This window comes from Curcuma longa, chromosome 16, assembly GCF_044706935.1.
Source record: "Curcuma longa cultivar G26 ecotype Majalengka, Jawa Barat chromosome 16, ITB_CL_G26_1.1, whole genome shotgun sequence".
NCBI lineage: Eukaryota > Viridiplantae > Streptophyta > Magnoliopsida > Zingiberales > Zingiberaceae > Curcuma > Curcuma longa.
In genome coordinates, this window is record NC_133876.1 from 9561297 (window position 1) to 9576446 (window position 15150).

Below are 15150 nucleotides of genomic sequence, written 5' to 3' on the forward strand. Positions count from 1 at the left end.
TTGCCCCAGTGGAATCAGCGCTTCTTCCCCTCATGGTCTCTTGAAAATCCTTTTCCGTTATTACATTATTTTATTTATTTCGCGATCCTGATCGAGATTGAGATTGTTATTCCAGACCCAAATTTATCATCTCGAGGTCATGAGAGAAGCATCTCCAATCTTTTTTATCTACCTTTGTAGGCAAATCCAATCTTTTTTATCTACCTTTGTAGGCAAATATGCAATTTGAGTGATGATGCTTCCCATTACTTTGTCCTGGAAGCTGGGTTACTGCCTCGCCCCGCCGCCGCCGCCTCTCTGTGCGATGAGTCGGTCTCCCTTTCCGCATTAAGAGGCAATGTTTCTGACAGGGTATACTCTTCAAGCAATTCCTCAAATTTATGTTCGATTGGTTCGTTGATCTCCTAGTTCATGATGTACTTTGGCGATTCTCGGTCACAGGAAGAAGCTTTTGTGAATTATTTCTCTGGATCTCCAGATGTGGTTTCCCCTTTTCACTTGTAAAAGAAATGATCGATCCAAAAGTTTATTCAACTGACGAAGAAATCTCGCTCTTTCGTTGGGATTTAGATGGGTAATGAATAATGTTTGCTCGTTGTAGTGATTGATTCAAAAGTTGTTTTTCAGGCATCAAAGAATCTTTTTTCCCCTTCTTTTATCTCTTTCAATCTTTGAGAGATTTTTTCCTTTTTGTTGTAGTGATTGATTCAAAAATTGTTTTTTTCTTTGACATGAAAGGATCCTTTTCTCCCTTCTTTTATCTCTTTTTTATATCTTTGTGAAAGATACGCGCCTCTCTTTTTTTTTCCTTTTTCAAGTTTACAGTCAGAAGAAACCGAAAAAAGAGAGAAGAAGGGTGGAGGAAAGAAAAACAAAGTGAGGAAGTTTTCTCTTTTAGGTGTAAGGCTGTAAGCATTAGCATTATGGATGAAACGCCTTTCTGCAATTATGCTGAGATATCTTGTTCTTCATCCTTAGTCAGAAACTTCTTCTTTGTGATCTATTAGGCACTGACTTAGTTCTAATTGATTGGAAATGATCTAGTCAATGGAGCTTGATTTAGATAGCTAATCCTAAATGCCTCCTTGACAGATGAATCGAGCACCATGGTAATAACATTGTCGTTTCGATTATTTTTTTGTATACGAGGAGAGTAACTATTTTGAGTATTTCACAAAGTCACTTATATTGTCTCTTCTGCTAAAATGGGTTAAATCTTCCATCAGCAAGTTTTGGAACATAGGACCTCCGAGTGGGATGGCTACCCTTTCCAAAACTTATAGTAATAGGTCTTAGATAAGATTTTATGGCACCTTGTGAAATTTTGTGATTTGTTTAGAACTTAGAAATAGCATTGTTTGATCTTAGAATAGAGTATACTATGAGATGACAGTAATGGTGTTTTATGAATTCTATCTGATTTTTACTCTTTCAGATTTTAAATAATATTGTAAATGAGGTCTTTCCCTTTTGGTGAATCATAGGTAGTTCATTTCAGACAGGGAAACAAAAAAGAAAACCTTGAGAGGTGCAGTCCCTTCAGGATGAGAAATGGTTCCCACTAGAGGGATGTAGGAGGAGAGGGTGTTCTTTTATAATTAAACTAAACAACTGAATGGAACTTGAGGTTGAAGAGGTTAAACAAAACAGGTTGAGTGTCAGTTGGGTACTAAATGGAAAATATTCGGGCTTAGATGATAATCACACAGGAGTGAGATTTTAATTCTTACAAAAAAAAACATTATTTAACATTTCCATTTTTTCACTTCAGTGCTGGTAGTCACTTTTATTGATTATAAGATAGAATGTAAAAGATGCTTTTTTACTTGACATCATTTTTGTATATTCAACTTACAGAACTACTGGGATTTTTTTTTAAATCCTTCAAAAGCTCACCTACATCGGATGCTCGATACTTACTACATCTTAGCTACTTCAATATTATGCATTTGGCAGATCACATGGTTATGAGAGAATCTTGAATGAATGTTTAGATGATTGATCATGAGCAGTTGATCATTCTGCAAACTTAGTCTTCGCCATGATTTGCTTCTGCTACAATGCTAATAGAGAGCAGAGCTTCTGATGATAATTTTTGGCATTCATGGTGATACAACAAGATACCATACTATGAACAGAACGAAGATGGTGGACAATGAAATTGGAAACATTGAGTAGCTCAAGCGAAGCAGCTGTAGCATGAAGTCTTTAGTTTTCAGGCGTTTCATCTTGGTATAATGTATTCCTGTACTTGGAACAGTCATTTCTTCATTCCCTGGATCCAGTTTACTTTTGTGGAGGACCTCAAATTGGATAGCCATCTCTGCTGCTTTTAGCTTGCAGAATTCTATCAGGAGAGACAATTCCTGGAGGTTCCTCAGATTATTTGGGGGTTGAACAATCAGAAAACCGCACTGGCCAGGGCATGCCTAACTGCTAGATTCTTAAACAGAACTCTTCTGATGCTTAGCCTGAGCGCATCTCTATTCTACAAAGACTTCGATTTACTTGAACCTATGCCATTTTAAAAAGTTCAATGTTCTATGTGATGGATTTGTCCGCTTGGGACACTATTGCGATCTCCTGAACAAAAGCAAGTCATTTGAGGTCCCTTTGGCATGACCATGGCCTGTCAAGGATTACACAAAGATATTTGAATGTCTTGTGGTAGTCAATGAGATAGAGAAGGAAGTTGCTAAGATCACCTCAAAGATTAGAGATGTAGGTAGGGTGGTGAGACAGAATTCTAATGCTTCACAGAAGAAAGAAAGTTCAGACAGTTCGCAAGATTACCATGTGCCATACATGGCTGTTCATATGAGGATTGAGAAAGATTGGATGATTCATTGCAAGAAAGTAGAGCAGAGATTGAGCATCAACCAGATATGCAGTAGCCAGGAAGAAATAATGGAAAGAGTATCACACATACTCCAGTAAACAACAGCCTATAGTGGTTTACCTTGCAGAAGCCAACATCCTTTTAGAGTATGATTCAATACTAAGTGGATGGAAGATGGTTTTGTTCCTTTCAAGAAGAAGAGACCTGGAATTAAGGATACACTCTTCAGATTGTTGAGTGGAGTTCACAAATTCGTGCTGCACAGAAACTGGGTATTCTTCATATTCATACAACATCGTCGAACAATACGGCGGAGCTAAAATGTAGATGACCGATATGTCTGCCCCAAGTCTCATTGGCATAAGCTACAGGACGAATAACATATCATGTTATAGTTACTGGAATACAAGCTTTTGATATTGTGAAACAGTTCAGAGCAGACTTGTACATATGTTGAGTCAACATTCTTTTTCTTCCTCGGACATGGCTGTTCCAACTTAGATGCTGCGACCACATTCAAGAAGATTTTTTTTACTTTGTTAAACGGGTGAATCCATTTGAAAGGTACATGATTTCTTGTTCAGTATCTTTTACACAGCTAGAATGTAACACGAGGAAGCTAACAACTTGTCTTTAGTGCTAATCTTCTCACAACATGGACAAGTTTAGCAAGCTTCTTCAAGAGTGGAAAGGGTAAATGGAGGAGTTTGCTCGTCTACTTTGGAAATAAACAAGGAAATTAAAATCGAAACTTTTTCGAAATGTTATCGATGTTTCAGTGAATACAAGAACTCTATGCATTATGACGTAGCAGAGTTGCAGAAGAACTCTATGCATTAAGAATCAATACTGAAATATCATTAATGATCTGATTATGGGACTATATCAATTGCGGAAATAGCAATCAATATAGCATAACCCATTTATTCATGAAGCAAGAATGGATCAATTCTGTTCCGATATGATCCTTTCAAATCAAACTGATCATTTTGGGAATCTGATCATGTTGGATGAACGATTGATCGAACTTTTTTCACGACCAAAAATGTAGGCTGATTATGGCTTGAGAATATGAAGAACACTTGAATTTTGTAATTTCAAGAGTCTATTCGAGAAAATTGTCTAGGCCAACTTTATATGATTCTCATAAAAAAGGAAGAATATATACTTCTATTCGATCAAATCGAGCATCTCTCCCTGGTAGACGGTAGACAAAAGGGTTATGAGTAGTGAAAGTAGAGACGAAAGAAATAATAATAAATGGGAAAAGGAAGATAAAAAAGATTGGCATCTTTGTTCTTTCTCTTGATATTGATTTTGAATGGATTCTCAAAGAATTGCATAAAAATTTATATTATTCTTTTTGTGTTTATTATACAAACAAATATTTTGATTTATAATTAACGAAGAAATCTTTTAAGTTTTATAAGAAAACTAACTTTCATTAAAGCCATGTAAACTAAAGGAGAAAGGATTAGTGATGGGTTTCGTGTGCCAATCCTTATTCAAAGGCATGCCGACTTTTAGTTTAAAAGAAGTGAAAATTCAAAATTCTTTTTTCTCTCAAAATTAACCATATGGGTGGGAACATGAGGAGGAGGAGGAGGAGGAAGAAGAAGAAGACGACAAATATACTTTGCGTAGTTTGTAATCTCCGATCGCTAAAAGCAACACCACAAGAACAATTAAAGCAAAAGAAGTATTCCCAACACCAAAAGCACAACTAAAGCAAAAGAAAGATTCCAAAACGCCAAGGCCTCAACTTGCAATACTCAAACTCAAATAAATAGTATCAATTCGAACTCCCTAGAAATGGCATATCCACCCTCCTCTCTCGTCTTATTTAAGCTCTTCCTTCTTCCTCAACTCCTCATCCATCGATCCATCCATCCTTTCTTAATTTCCTTGGTCAGAGGCGAAGATCATCACCATGAGTTCTTCTCATTACAAACCCGACGACGCACTAAAGCAAAGACTTATAACACCAGTAAGCATTAGTTTAATCATAATCTCCTATCTTTGCAAATTTTATTAAAATATATATATATATATATATATATGATTTTTTTCATTTATTATTATTATGATTAATAGGTTGGCGACACAATCACAATCAAGCCAATAGCGCTGACGGTCAATTGGGGCAAAGACTCTCGTTGTTGGGATATCAACGAGAAAGAGTAAGTATATTTTTTTTTCATAAAAGAATTTAATTTAATTTAATTTAATTTAATCATGAATAGTATGATTAAATTTTGAAACACGTACGTACAGCGAGAAGAGCTCGATCACACTGAAACAAGTGTCGTGGCTGGAGGTGACGGGTAGTTTACCGACATCTTTTTTAACAAAAGGCTGCAAGTATTACGTCCAGTTCAAGGTGTCGATGAAGGCGGACGCGTTTGGATGGCAAGGCAGCCCCGTGTACTTCTTCGTGTACGATCCGAATACTAAAAAGAACGTATGGAAGAGACAGGATTTGAACACCGTAACGAAAGGTGGGAAAGTAGAGTCCGTACCTGCTGGTCTCGATTTCGAGTACGTGGAAGATTCCAAGGTCTCCGAAATCAAGTTCGGATTGTATGAGATATGGAAGGGGAGATGGAAGGGAGGCCTAGAAATCCATGAAGTTGTTATCCAAAAAAAATAAAACCTCCTAAACAATACCGGAAGAAGTTGCTATATATATGATGATGATGATGATGTATAATGGATACAATAAATTAAGGATCGAGGGGATATGTTTCTATGGTTTGCTTGTGAGATTAAGCATGTAATCCATCCAATCCTTGGATGCTATTAACAATAATAAATAAATAAATAGTGTGTTTTTGCTTCTAGTGGGATATATCCTTGTTGTTTGTAGGGGGCAGATTGCTCATCGACTGCTCGATCCATATGAAAAAAGATTTAGCGAAAACAAGAGAATGATCTTTTAAGAAAATTAGATAACAACATCACAAACCTTCGTCAATAGAAAACAAAGATAAGATGTTAATTAACCCTAAATACTCAGGGACCAAGCTCTATATATAAAAATTTGATTTGTTATCAGTCCATACATAATAACGGATCGGGTTAATGAGTTATATATATTTAATTTATATTCAATAATCTGAAATTCAATAAACCTTAGTTGGATCACTTAAATGGATTCGATTTGTATCTGCATATATAAATTACAATTAAGTCCACCTTAAGATTTTAAATCTAAAATCTCTCACTTGAACTACATGTGATGTGTATATATGTGACCATAATTTTATTCTTCAGTTGATATTAAGCTCTATGAGTATAAAATACCCCTGCCAACAATCTGATCTATTACTTTCATTGGTATAGAACTATAGAGATCATATCTACTATATATGTCTGTAATAAACTCCAATAATAATCACAATACCAATATCATTAATGACATAGATCAAGATGTAAATATATAATATGAAAATTAAAATGTGATCAGTACATGTCAATTTCCAATTAGTTCTAAATAACCCATAAGGGTTTGATCATATTTATAAATATTTTATGCTAAACTGGAATAGTAAATCATGATTCAAGCCTTATGATTTATAAAAGAATCTGTATCATATTTACAAATATCAAATACTAAACTAAAATAGTAAATCATGATACTTTATTAATGTCAAACAAACATGTAAATATCCACTAATATTTTAAACTTTAAGTACGTACAATAATCAAAATAAAATATTTATCTTTATTAATAAATATAGAGTAATAAAATGTATATAGACTCCCAGTTCTTTTTTCATATGAAGAACTCTTATATCTACAACATACGCATGAAACACCTTAGACATCAAACTCTTGGTGAATGGATCTGTCAATATAAAATCTGTACTGATGTGCTCTATCATTATTCTGAATTTTTTCTTTAACCGCTAAAAATTTCATAATTGAATACTTCATAGTTATCAATTCTATCCCTACCGTGGAAATGACTACTAGCATGCTCTTCTCAGATATCGCGCCTCTACAATTAAGCCCGCGAGATTAAATCGGATCTAAGATAAAACGAAGACGAAGAGTTCCGGAAAAGGTGATAAAAATTGAACCTTGAAGAAGGGATTGAAGCCAGGGGAGCTTCTAGGGTGAGTGTGGCTATTGAACCACCATCTGCGGGGCTGCTGCAGCTACTCCATTAATTGAAAGCCTAGCTGCTCGCGGTGAGAGACACTTGAAAATAGTGAATTTGATTTGAGGAGGGAAGAAGAAGAAGAAGAAGAAATGGAAGGAATTTGAATGAATGGAGCTGTGACGATAATGGATGGTTTTGCTGGAGTAACGTTTAGTTGGAGAAGGAAATGGTAATGGGCCAAGTGCAAGCAAATCTCGGCCCGGTTGAAAGATCCAATCTTGGATTTGTATTTTTAAGATCCAATTCCAACCCTAGAAAGAATCTACTTTTGCTTTTCTCTGCCTTGATCGATCACGATGTCGACCTCCTCCGACGAAGACGAAGTCGAACGGATCCCACTGTGCTCGCGGCCGGTGTGGTCGGACGTGCAGCCGCTGCCGCAGGACGATGGCCCCAACCCGGTCGTCTCCATCGCCTACCGCGATGAATTCCGCGAGACCATGGACTACTTCCGCGCCATCTACGCCGCCGACGAGCGGAGCCACCGCGCCCTCGAACTCACCACTGAGGCCATCGGGATGAACCCCGGCAACTATACTGTGAGCTTCCATTGCTAGCCTCTCAGATCGATGCAAAAAGTCTTCTTTTTTGGATTCGGTAGTTAAGTTGCGATCTTTTATTTGAACACGGTGAGTAATGTTGCCTTTTTCTTCAAGGTTTGGCACTTCAGACGCCTTGTGCTCGAGTCATTGAATGCAAACTTACATGAAGAAAGGGATTTTGTTGACAGAATTACATTCCAGAATTCTAAGAACTACCAGATCTGGTGAGTGCTTGCTTTGTGGTCTCTTCTTCTGGTTTGAATAGACCTAGTTTTTGCTTCCTTTTTGATCATTTTTGCTTGCCTATATAAGTTGTATCTTTGAATGCCCGCGTTATGAATGTTGATCAGGCACCACCGGCGTTGGCTTGTTGAGAAACTGGGAACAGAAGCAGCGAATAGAGAACTGGAGTTTACCAAACAAGTGTTTGCTCTTGATGCTAAAAATTATCATACTTGGTCTCATAGACAGGTAGTCTCTTTCTCCTTCCTCTCTCTTGGTATTTTTTTTTCTTCTTGTTCAACATCTAGATCAAACAAATGGGAGATGAAAAAGTTTACCGGGCAATAACTGACTAATTAACTTGTTTACGTTCCAATTAATAGTAACTCATTCATCTAAGCTTCTAAAGCTTCTTTGTTACCTCATTACTCACCATGTGGGAGATGTAATGTGATATTGCAATCTTCATTGCTTAAGGCTTGATGTTCTTCATAAAAATTCAAACTCTAATTGATTGCACATAATCATCATTAATTGAGAGCATATGATGTCCAATGGTGGCTGCACCATATGCAGGCAACCTTTTTCAACCACCTCACCCTACCTAGAATTGGGTTTGTGTGATAGTCATTGTCATGATCTGGTTAGATCTGAGAATTTATTCATCAATTGTCATACTCAACTGAGGCTCCAAATGCTTAAGTCCAAGTTAATAGTAACTTGCTCATTGCGCCTATAAACCTTCTTTATTGCTTTGCAATTCATCGTATGAGACTAAACTAGTATGTCACACTTGTATAAGTTAACTTCTATTTCTATGAAGAGGACATGATCTCTCTGTCAATCGAATCCTGTAACTGATATTTTCATAATAATTTGCAATACAGTGGGTTCTTGAGTTGTTTGGTGGATGGGAAAATGAGCTTGAATTTTGCTGTGAGCTTATTGAAAATGATGTTTTCAACAATTCAGCTTGGAATCAGGTAAATATTTCGAGGTTTTATTGGCTTACCGTCGTATGTATTATATCTTTGTAGTTGTAGCTTTATTGGGCTCTTTTTGCCATACAGAGTTGTTGCTTGCTAGATTATTGGACCTGATAATTTATAGGTTTGGCTTTGTTATTAGTGCTTCCATATAATGCACTTTTTTGTGCCACTGTCTATGCATGGTTCTTTTTGCTGTATATAGCCGTTGCTCTCTAGGTTATTTCGTCATATGATTTTAAAATGTTTCAATGTGCTATATTATCCGTATTAGTCAACACAGCTGAAACATGTCTTGTTGGTTGCTGACTGATAGTGATACTATGTTGGCTCAAGAAATGTCACTATGTAGCTCATGTCAATATGCTTCCATTGGTACGAATCGCAATAGTGTATGTTTCATTTAATACTATTAAAATAGGCTAGAGAGAAGGATTCTCATCCATGACATGCTTTGATTTTGTTAACCAGTCATAGAGAGGAGATAAAACACAATAAAAAGAGAGATGAGGGATAGCACCAATGAAAGCACCAAGAATAGAAATAAGGAGTGACGTTGGAATCGAAGAAATTAAAATATATCTACATCCTATATGTGTGCCTGCTCTATGTTTAGTTGAATCAAAGTACAACTCTTAAGTCTTAAGGGTTAATTGAGATATATAAATATGTAGAGAAATCATTTCCAAAACTAGAAATTCTAGAGGCATTGTTTAAGATATAGCACCAATTGAAGCACCAAGAATAGAAATAAGGAGTGATGTTGGAATAGAATAAATTAAGATATATCTATATACTATACTTGTACTTGCTCAATTTCTAGTTGTATCAATCAATTACAACTCTTATCGGTTATATGTGATATGTAAATTTATGGGCGTGTGGAGAAATCATTTTCAAAGCTAAAAATCCTAGTGCGTTATTTAATCTAGATTCGAGAAAATTATGTGATCGAGATGTTTGTCATACATTTTAAACTTGTCTTTGATTTTTTTTTAAAATTGCTATAAGTTTATATTTGAAGGGGAGCCTTGATGTAACATTAAAGTTGATACCGTATGATCTTGTAATCACAAGTTTGAGTTGTAGAAACAACCTCTTCTAATGTATGTTAAGGTTACATACATTAGACCTAATATGGTCTGATCCTTCTCCGATTTCCTACATTAGCAGGAGCTTCATGCATCGGGTTGCTTTTTTATAAGTTTATATTTTGAGGTAAAAAAGATAAGTGAAAGGAAACTATAGAATCAAAACTCATTTGAGTTTGGATTTGTCTGTGGAACTCCTAACATCAAATAATGCTAAATATGAGGTTTTTGTATTTCCTCGCTTGACAACTCTACTTTCTCTTGTTGGATCGATCTACCAGCTGAAAGTATATGATATTCAGGAATGGAAATTGATGCTGGTTGATGAACAAGATACATTTGGTTTCATTAATATTTGTTGTTTGTTCTACTAATACATCTGTTTTATTTGATATCTTCTATTAACAATCGATCTGCAACAGAGGTATTTTGTCATCACCCGGTCGCCGCTGCTTGGAGGCCTACAAGCCATGAGAGATTCTGAAGTGTGCTATACGAGCAACATAATCTTAGCCAATCCACACAACGAAAGCCCATGGAGATACCTTAGAGGGCTTTACAAGGGTGAAATCGAAATGTTAATCAGCGACAATAAAGTACCTGAGCTATGCTTGAAGGTTTTGGAGATAAATAAAAGCAACTTGTTTGCTTTGAGCATGCTTCTGGATCTTCTTTCTCAAGGTCACCAACCGTCCGATGAGCTTAGTGCCGTCGTCGGAGCTTTGAGAAGCTCGCAAGACAGTGCAGGAACAACTCACGGCTTGGCGGCTACTTTGTGCCTTATATTGGAGACAGTGGATCCAATGCGATCGAACTACTGGGCGTGGCGGAGGACAAATCTTCCGGCTCGAGTTTGTTAAAACCCCCTTCTTTGGAATCAAAGGAGGGTTTTGTTCTCACATATGATAAACTACGAAGCTCTCGATTTTAGACACTTTGAAAGAAAGATGCAATTGTGATGGAGGAACTAATATTCGATCATGTAAATTAACTTATTTATTAGAGTTGTATTTGCTATTCATGAGAATTGTGGTTTTCTTCTTTAACGAAAGATGAAATTCGTTATCTCAGCGGTTTTACACGATCAGTCCTATGATTATTTATGAAGAAATAAATTGAAGAAATTGAAACTAATTAATCACGATAAAAAAAAATATTATCTTAATTTCGTCTAAATTCAATCCTTATCTATTTTAACAAATCATTAAAATTCAAGTATCAATATAGTCAATATTTGCAATATTTGCTGACTCGATCCCTCCCATTGGTTGGGACCTTGACGAGTTTGAGACTCAATTACGATGAATTTGTACATATTTTCAGCGAGACTAGACCACTATTATATATATAAAAGAACATAGAAGCGAACCTCATAAACAATGCTAAAAATTAGCAAAATGACCTTTTATGTTTTTTTTTTCGGTTTTGTAGATGGAACCAAGAAACTTAAGGACTAGTATAAGAATTTAAAAACCCAAAATAGTTGGTGCTCCAAGCAAACAAGAAATTCCATGGATTAAAAACAGCTTGAGTAACAAGATAAGCAAAAAAAAAAAAACACTACATTATGTGCTCAAATTTTGGTCTCCCAGGACTCGTTCTCAACAACTACTAGCCCAAATCAAATCTCCTGTTTAGTTCACCCAAAAATTGATCTCATCCATCTAAAGCTCATCCTGAGAACACAATTGAATCAGTGAGATACGAACGAGCAACATGGAAACAAAATAATTGGAAATAAAAAAGAAGAGCGATTCAGTGGAGAACAAATTACATGAGCAGCCTCGTCCTCTATATCTGAATCAGCCTTGGAATCAGCTTCATCAGCGGAATCCTCAGCGTCGTCCTCGTCCTGACATTGGCAATAAGAATGGAAGAGATTGAGAAAGTAATTAAGCATACAAGGTCGTGGAAATAACCACAATTTAGGGGTGCTAACCTCTGCGTCGGAAATGTCATCCTTGCTTTCCTGTTGGGTTAAAAAAATTCTTTTAAGAACTCTTATAGTTAACTTTATATTTTACTACGAAATAGAAAGATAGAAGCTTTACCTCTTCATCCTTCTTTTTCTCAGCCTCGTCAAATGCTGCCTTTTCAGCCTGAAAGAAGCGCCAAAAATCGATTTAGACGTTAAAAGTCTTTAACAACACACTTAAATTAATGCATTAATGCCGAGCAACCTACGTCCTTAAGCTTGCCCCATGTTTCTTCTGCAAATTTCTTTGCGTACTCAGGATCATCACCGACCAAGATGTTATCGAAGATAGACCCAGCTTTGACCTGAAAAGGGCTTATCAAGACATAAGCTCAATACAAAGAAAATCAGAGAATGATTTAATATTTACCTGCCACAACTCAAAGGCTACATATCTCAGGTTCGAGTAAGCATAGATGTATGGATCATCCTTGAAATCTGCAAGATGGATTTAGGTTAAACAGTGTTTCGAAGATCATGCAAATCCAGTTACTAACAGATCAAATACTACCAGGATTGTCAATCAATGGTGCCTTCCATTTTCCCTTGTAATTAGGGTTCTTAATTTTCTAAAGAGGCAACAAAATAGCTAATTAGATAGGTTTGGTAGAACTGCAATGCTTATTTTGGCAGGAAAGATTGAAAAGTATGCTCATACCTTTTGCTTCCAGGGACCCTTGTATTCAGGATTTGGAATAGTTGGGACGGTCCATTCACCATCTTCTTCATCATCCCAATCTTCAGGCTACAACAAATGCATAAAACATTTGAGCAGCAGAAGATAGGAATGACGAATGCACAAATAAAAACACTAGTGAATCAATTTACTTTAAAAAATGATCAGTTATACCTTCTTAGCATCAGTATCAGGAATCTCTTTAGGAATGTCATCATAGCCCTTCATTGATAAGACTAAGTTAGTTTGGCTAAAAATTTGTATTGATGAAACATACTGGATCAGAACTAGAAAATATATACCCACTTTCAAACAGTTAACCTATAAATTGAATCTAGAAAAAAAATTTAAAAAAAAGATAGTTGAAAGTTGCTACAACACCAGAACAAAATGGTTGAAAAGAAGATAAAATTAAATCTTTGTAGAAGATGGAAGTTAGGGAGACAAAAGGAAATCAATCACAAGGAAACTTGAGCTAGCACTACCTCTGGTTTTTTGTCCTCAGGGTCTGGGATGTACTCCTTGTCATCCCAATCTTCCGGCTGTAACAAAAATTAATTAAACATGATCAAGAGATCAAGCTAAACACACACTGGTCTATGATGAACCATGTAGAAACAAGGCTTACCTTCTTTGCATTAGGATCCTTGATTTGCTTTGGAGGAAGGATATCCCAGTCAGTGTACAAACTACCAGTTTTTTTCTCATTGTTATCAATGAGGATGCTGTATGTAGCATCAGGTCGGACAATGAGGGTGTAAACATGAGTTAGCTGATCAGTCTCGCATGTTACTTCTTTCTTAATCAAATGGTTCTTTCCATTGTGTGAGAAGATAGCGTGGACTTTTTTTGTGCTGTACCCACAAATATCGGGGCCAAACATAATGCTGCGATTTCCAAATTCATGCATTCAATTCAAATAAGATGTGATGAATGCAATAACAATTCCTATAGAGGACGACTAACACAGAAGGCAGAAGTACCTATAGGGAGTATCTCCACCAAATTTCTTCTGATCAACTTCACCACTGAGTAACTTGATGTACCCACCCCCGCAATCAAGTTTCTGCTCATGTTTAACAGAGAACTGCAAAACTAATGTCTTGTCCTTGTTGCTGAATTCAGGGAACTGTGCCGATATGGCATAGAATCTATAATCTTCCGCGGTTTGGATTCCTGCATTCAAGGAATTTATTAAACTGAGGTCATATGAAATAACCCAATGGTTCAAACTTTTCACAGTGACAAATTTGCAGATTTTAGGCTCATGGTTTTAGAGGAATACCTTTATCCTCTGGATCTCCAGTCCATTTTCCAGATGTATAGTTCCAATCTCCAGCCATGTTTTCATCCTTTTTCCAGTCAGATTTGACCCACCGATTCTCCCATCCATCTTCATAAAAAAAAATACACATCCAATTGCAGTTACGAGGAGAAACAATCATTAAAAAATTTTAAAGCCCATGACTCCTTCACTTTCACAGACATTCACTCTGAATCTTTTAGTCTACAACAATTCTCATTTGTAGATTATCAATTTGCCAACATAAATGCAACAGCAGTGTCATTATCAACATATGATTTGGATCGAGGAAAAAAATCCTACAGATTACAAGTACAAAAATAAAACATAAACAAGACGAAAGACCGAATCCTGATTTTAGGGAATAGCCAAGGACAAAGAACTCAGACGATCACGTTTTGGCAGATTAGATCTGAATGTTTAAAGCCAACCGCCAAAATGCCGAGAAGAGTCTTTAGAACCAACGAAAACCGAATGTACGTATAAATAACAAAAACAGCAGTAGTTTTGCTACAAACTCAGACAGGAATAAACAGGGTCAACAGTAAAGCAAGGAAGCGATTTAACGTTCATCAATCACCAGAATGCATCGACCAATCTTTAGCAAAACTAGAGTCTCATTTCATGAAAAAAAAAATTAAAGGAACGTGTTCTAGTAACAGGTTTCAATGCCAATTGAGCTCAAGAGCAGAATGCGATCCCCATAAGGATCGGTAACGGAGATCGCATACCTCCGAAACGCTCCTCGAAGTAGACCTCGGCGGAGACGATGGATGCGACAGCGAGAGCCACCACGAGGGCGGCAGCAACGAGAGGCGGCCTTCTACGGATCGCCATTACGACTTCTGTCTCTCTCTCTCTCTCTCTCACAAACTCTGCTCGATTTGGATCGAGGCGAAGGTTGAGATCGGAGATTTATCGGGCGAAAAAGAATGGAGTGCCGTGACCAGACGGTAAACTTACCTGAGTTCGAGAGTCGTCAATTGCCTTTCTCCTACTGGCCGATAAAAAGTTAAACCAATAATGAAACGCCACGTGGCTAAATCGACGTGTCTGCCCTCGGTTATTCAGCCTGGTCTGCTGAACGTTAGCAGGCCAAAATTGTAATTTACAAAAATATATAGAAGGTTCAGTAATATTCCCTAACATTAAAAAAATAAAAATTGATTCGAAACACGCCCTAATCTAAGACAAAAGCTCAATTAAAAAAGAATAAAAAATTATTTCATGTTAAACCTTAATTTTTTATTTAAAAAAATTTAACATTTATCAAAATTACTCTAATATTAATTAAATTTATTTTCAAAGCAAGCAGAGCAAGAGCAATTGCTTAAATATTGTCAAATATCCA

General features: G+C 36.5%; 2 protein-coding genes and 1 pseudogene across 2 annotated transcripts; 2 read left to right on the forward strand and 1 right to left on the reverse strand.

Annotated features, from left to right (window-relative positions):
- The first annotated feature begins 2145 nt into the window (after nt 1-2145).
- Nucleotides 2146-3256, forward strand: LOC141847036 (O-fucosyltransferase 23-like; annotated as a pseudogene).
- Nucleotides 3257-7084: 3828 nt separating this feature from the next.
- LOC141847812 (protein farnesyltransferase/geranylgeranyltransferase type-1 subunit alpha) lies at nt 7085-10866 on the forward strand. The gene is made up of 5 exons (XM_074735900.1): nt 7085-7543; nt 7661-7770; nt 7897-8017; nt 8656-8751; nt 10268-10866. Exons 1-5 carry the CDS (start codon nt 7301-7303, stop codon nt 10703-10705), a joined length of 1008 nt encoding a protein of 335 aa, XP_074592001.1. The 5' UTR covers nt 7085-7300; the 3' UTR covers nt 10706-10866.
- A 476-nt stretch (nt 10867-11342) lies between these two features.
- LOC141847188 (calreticulin-like) lies at nt 11343-14715 on the reverse strand. The gene is made up of 14 exons (XM_074735171.1): nt 14531-14715; nt 13782-13889; nt 13480-13672; nt 13125-13383; nt 12982-13038; nt 12671-12718; nt 12479-12565; nt 12332-12389; nt 12191-12258; nt 12030-12125; nt 11897-11944; nt 11785-11814; nt 11620-11697; nt 11343-11521 (listed from the first exon to the last, which is right to left on the reverse strand). The coding sequence occupies exons 1-14, from the start codon at nt 14634-14636 to the stop codon at nt 11510-11512; spliced, it is 1248 nt and encodes a 415-aa protein (XP_074591272.1). The 5' UTR covers nt 14637-14715; the 3' UTR covers nt 11343-11509.
- Between the last annotated feature and the right edge of the window lie 435 nt (nt 14716-15150).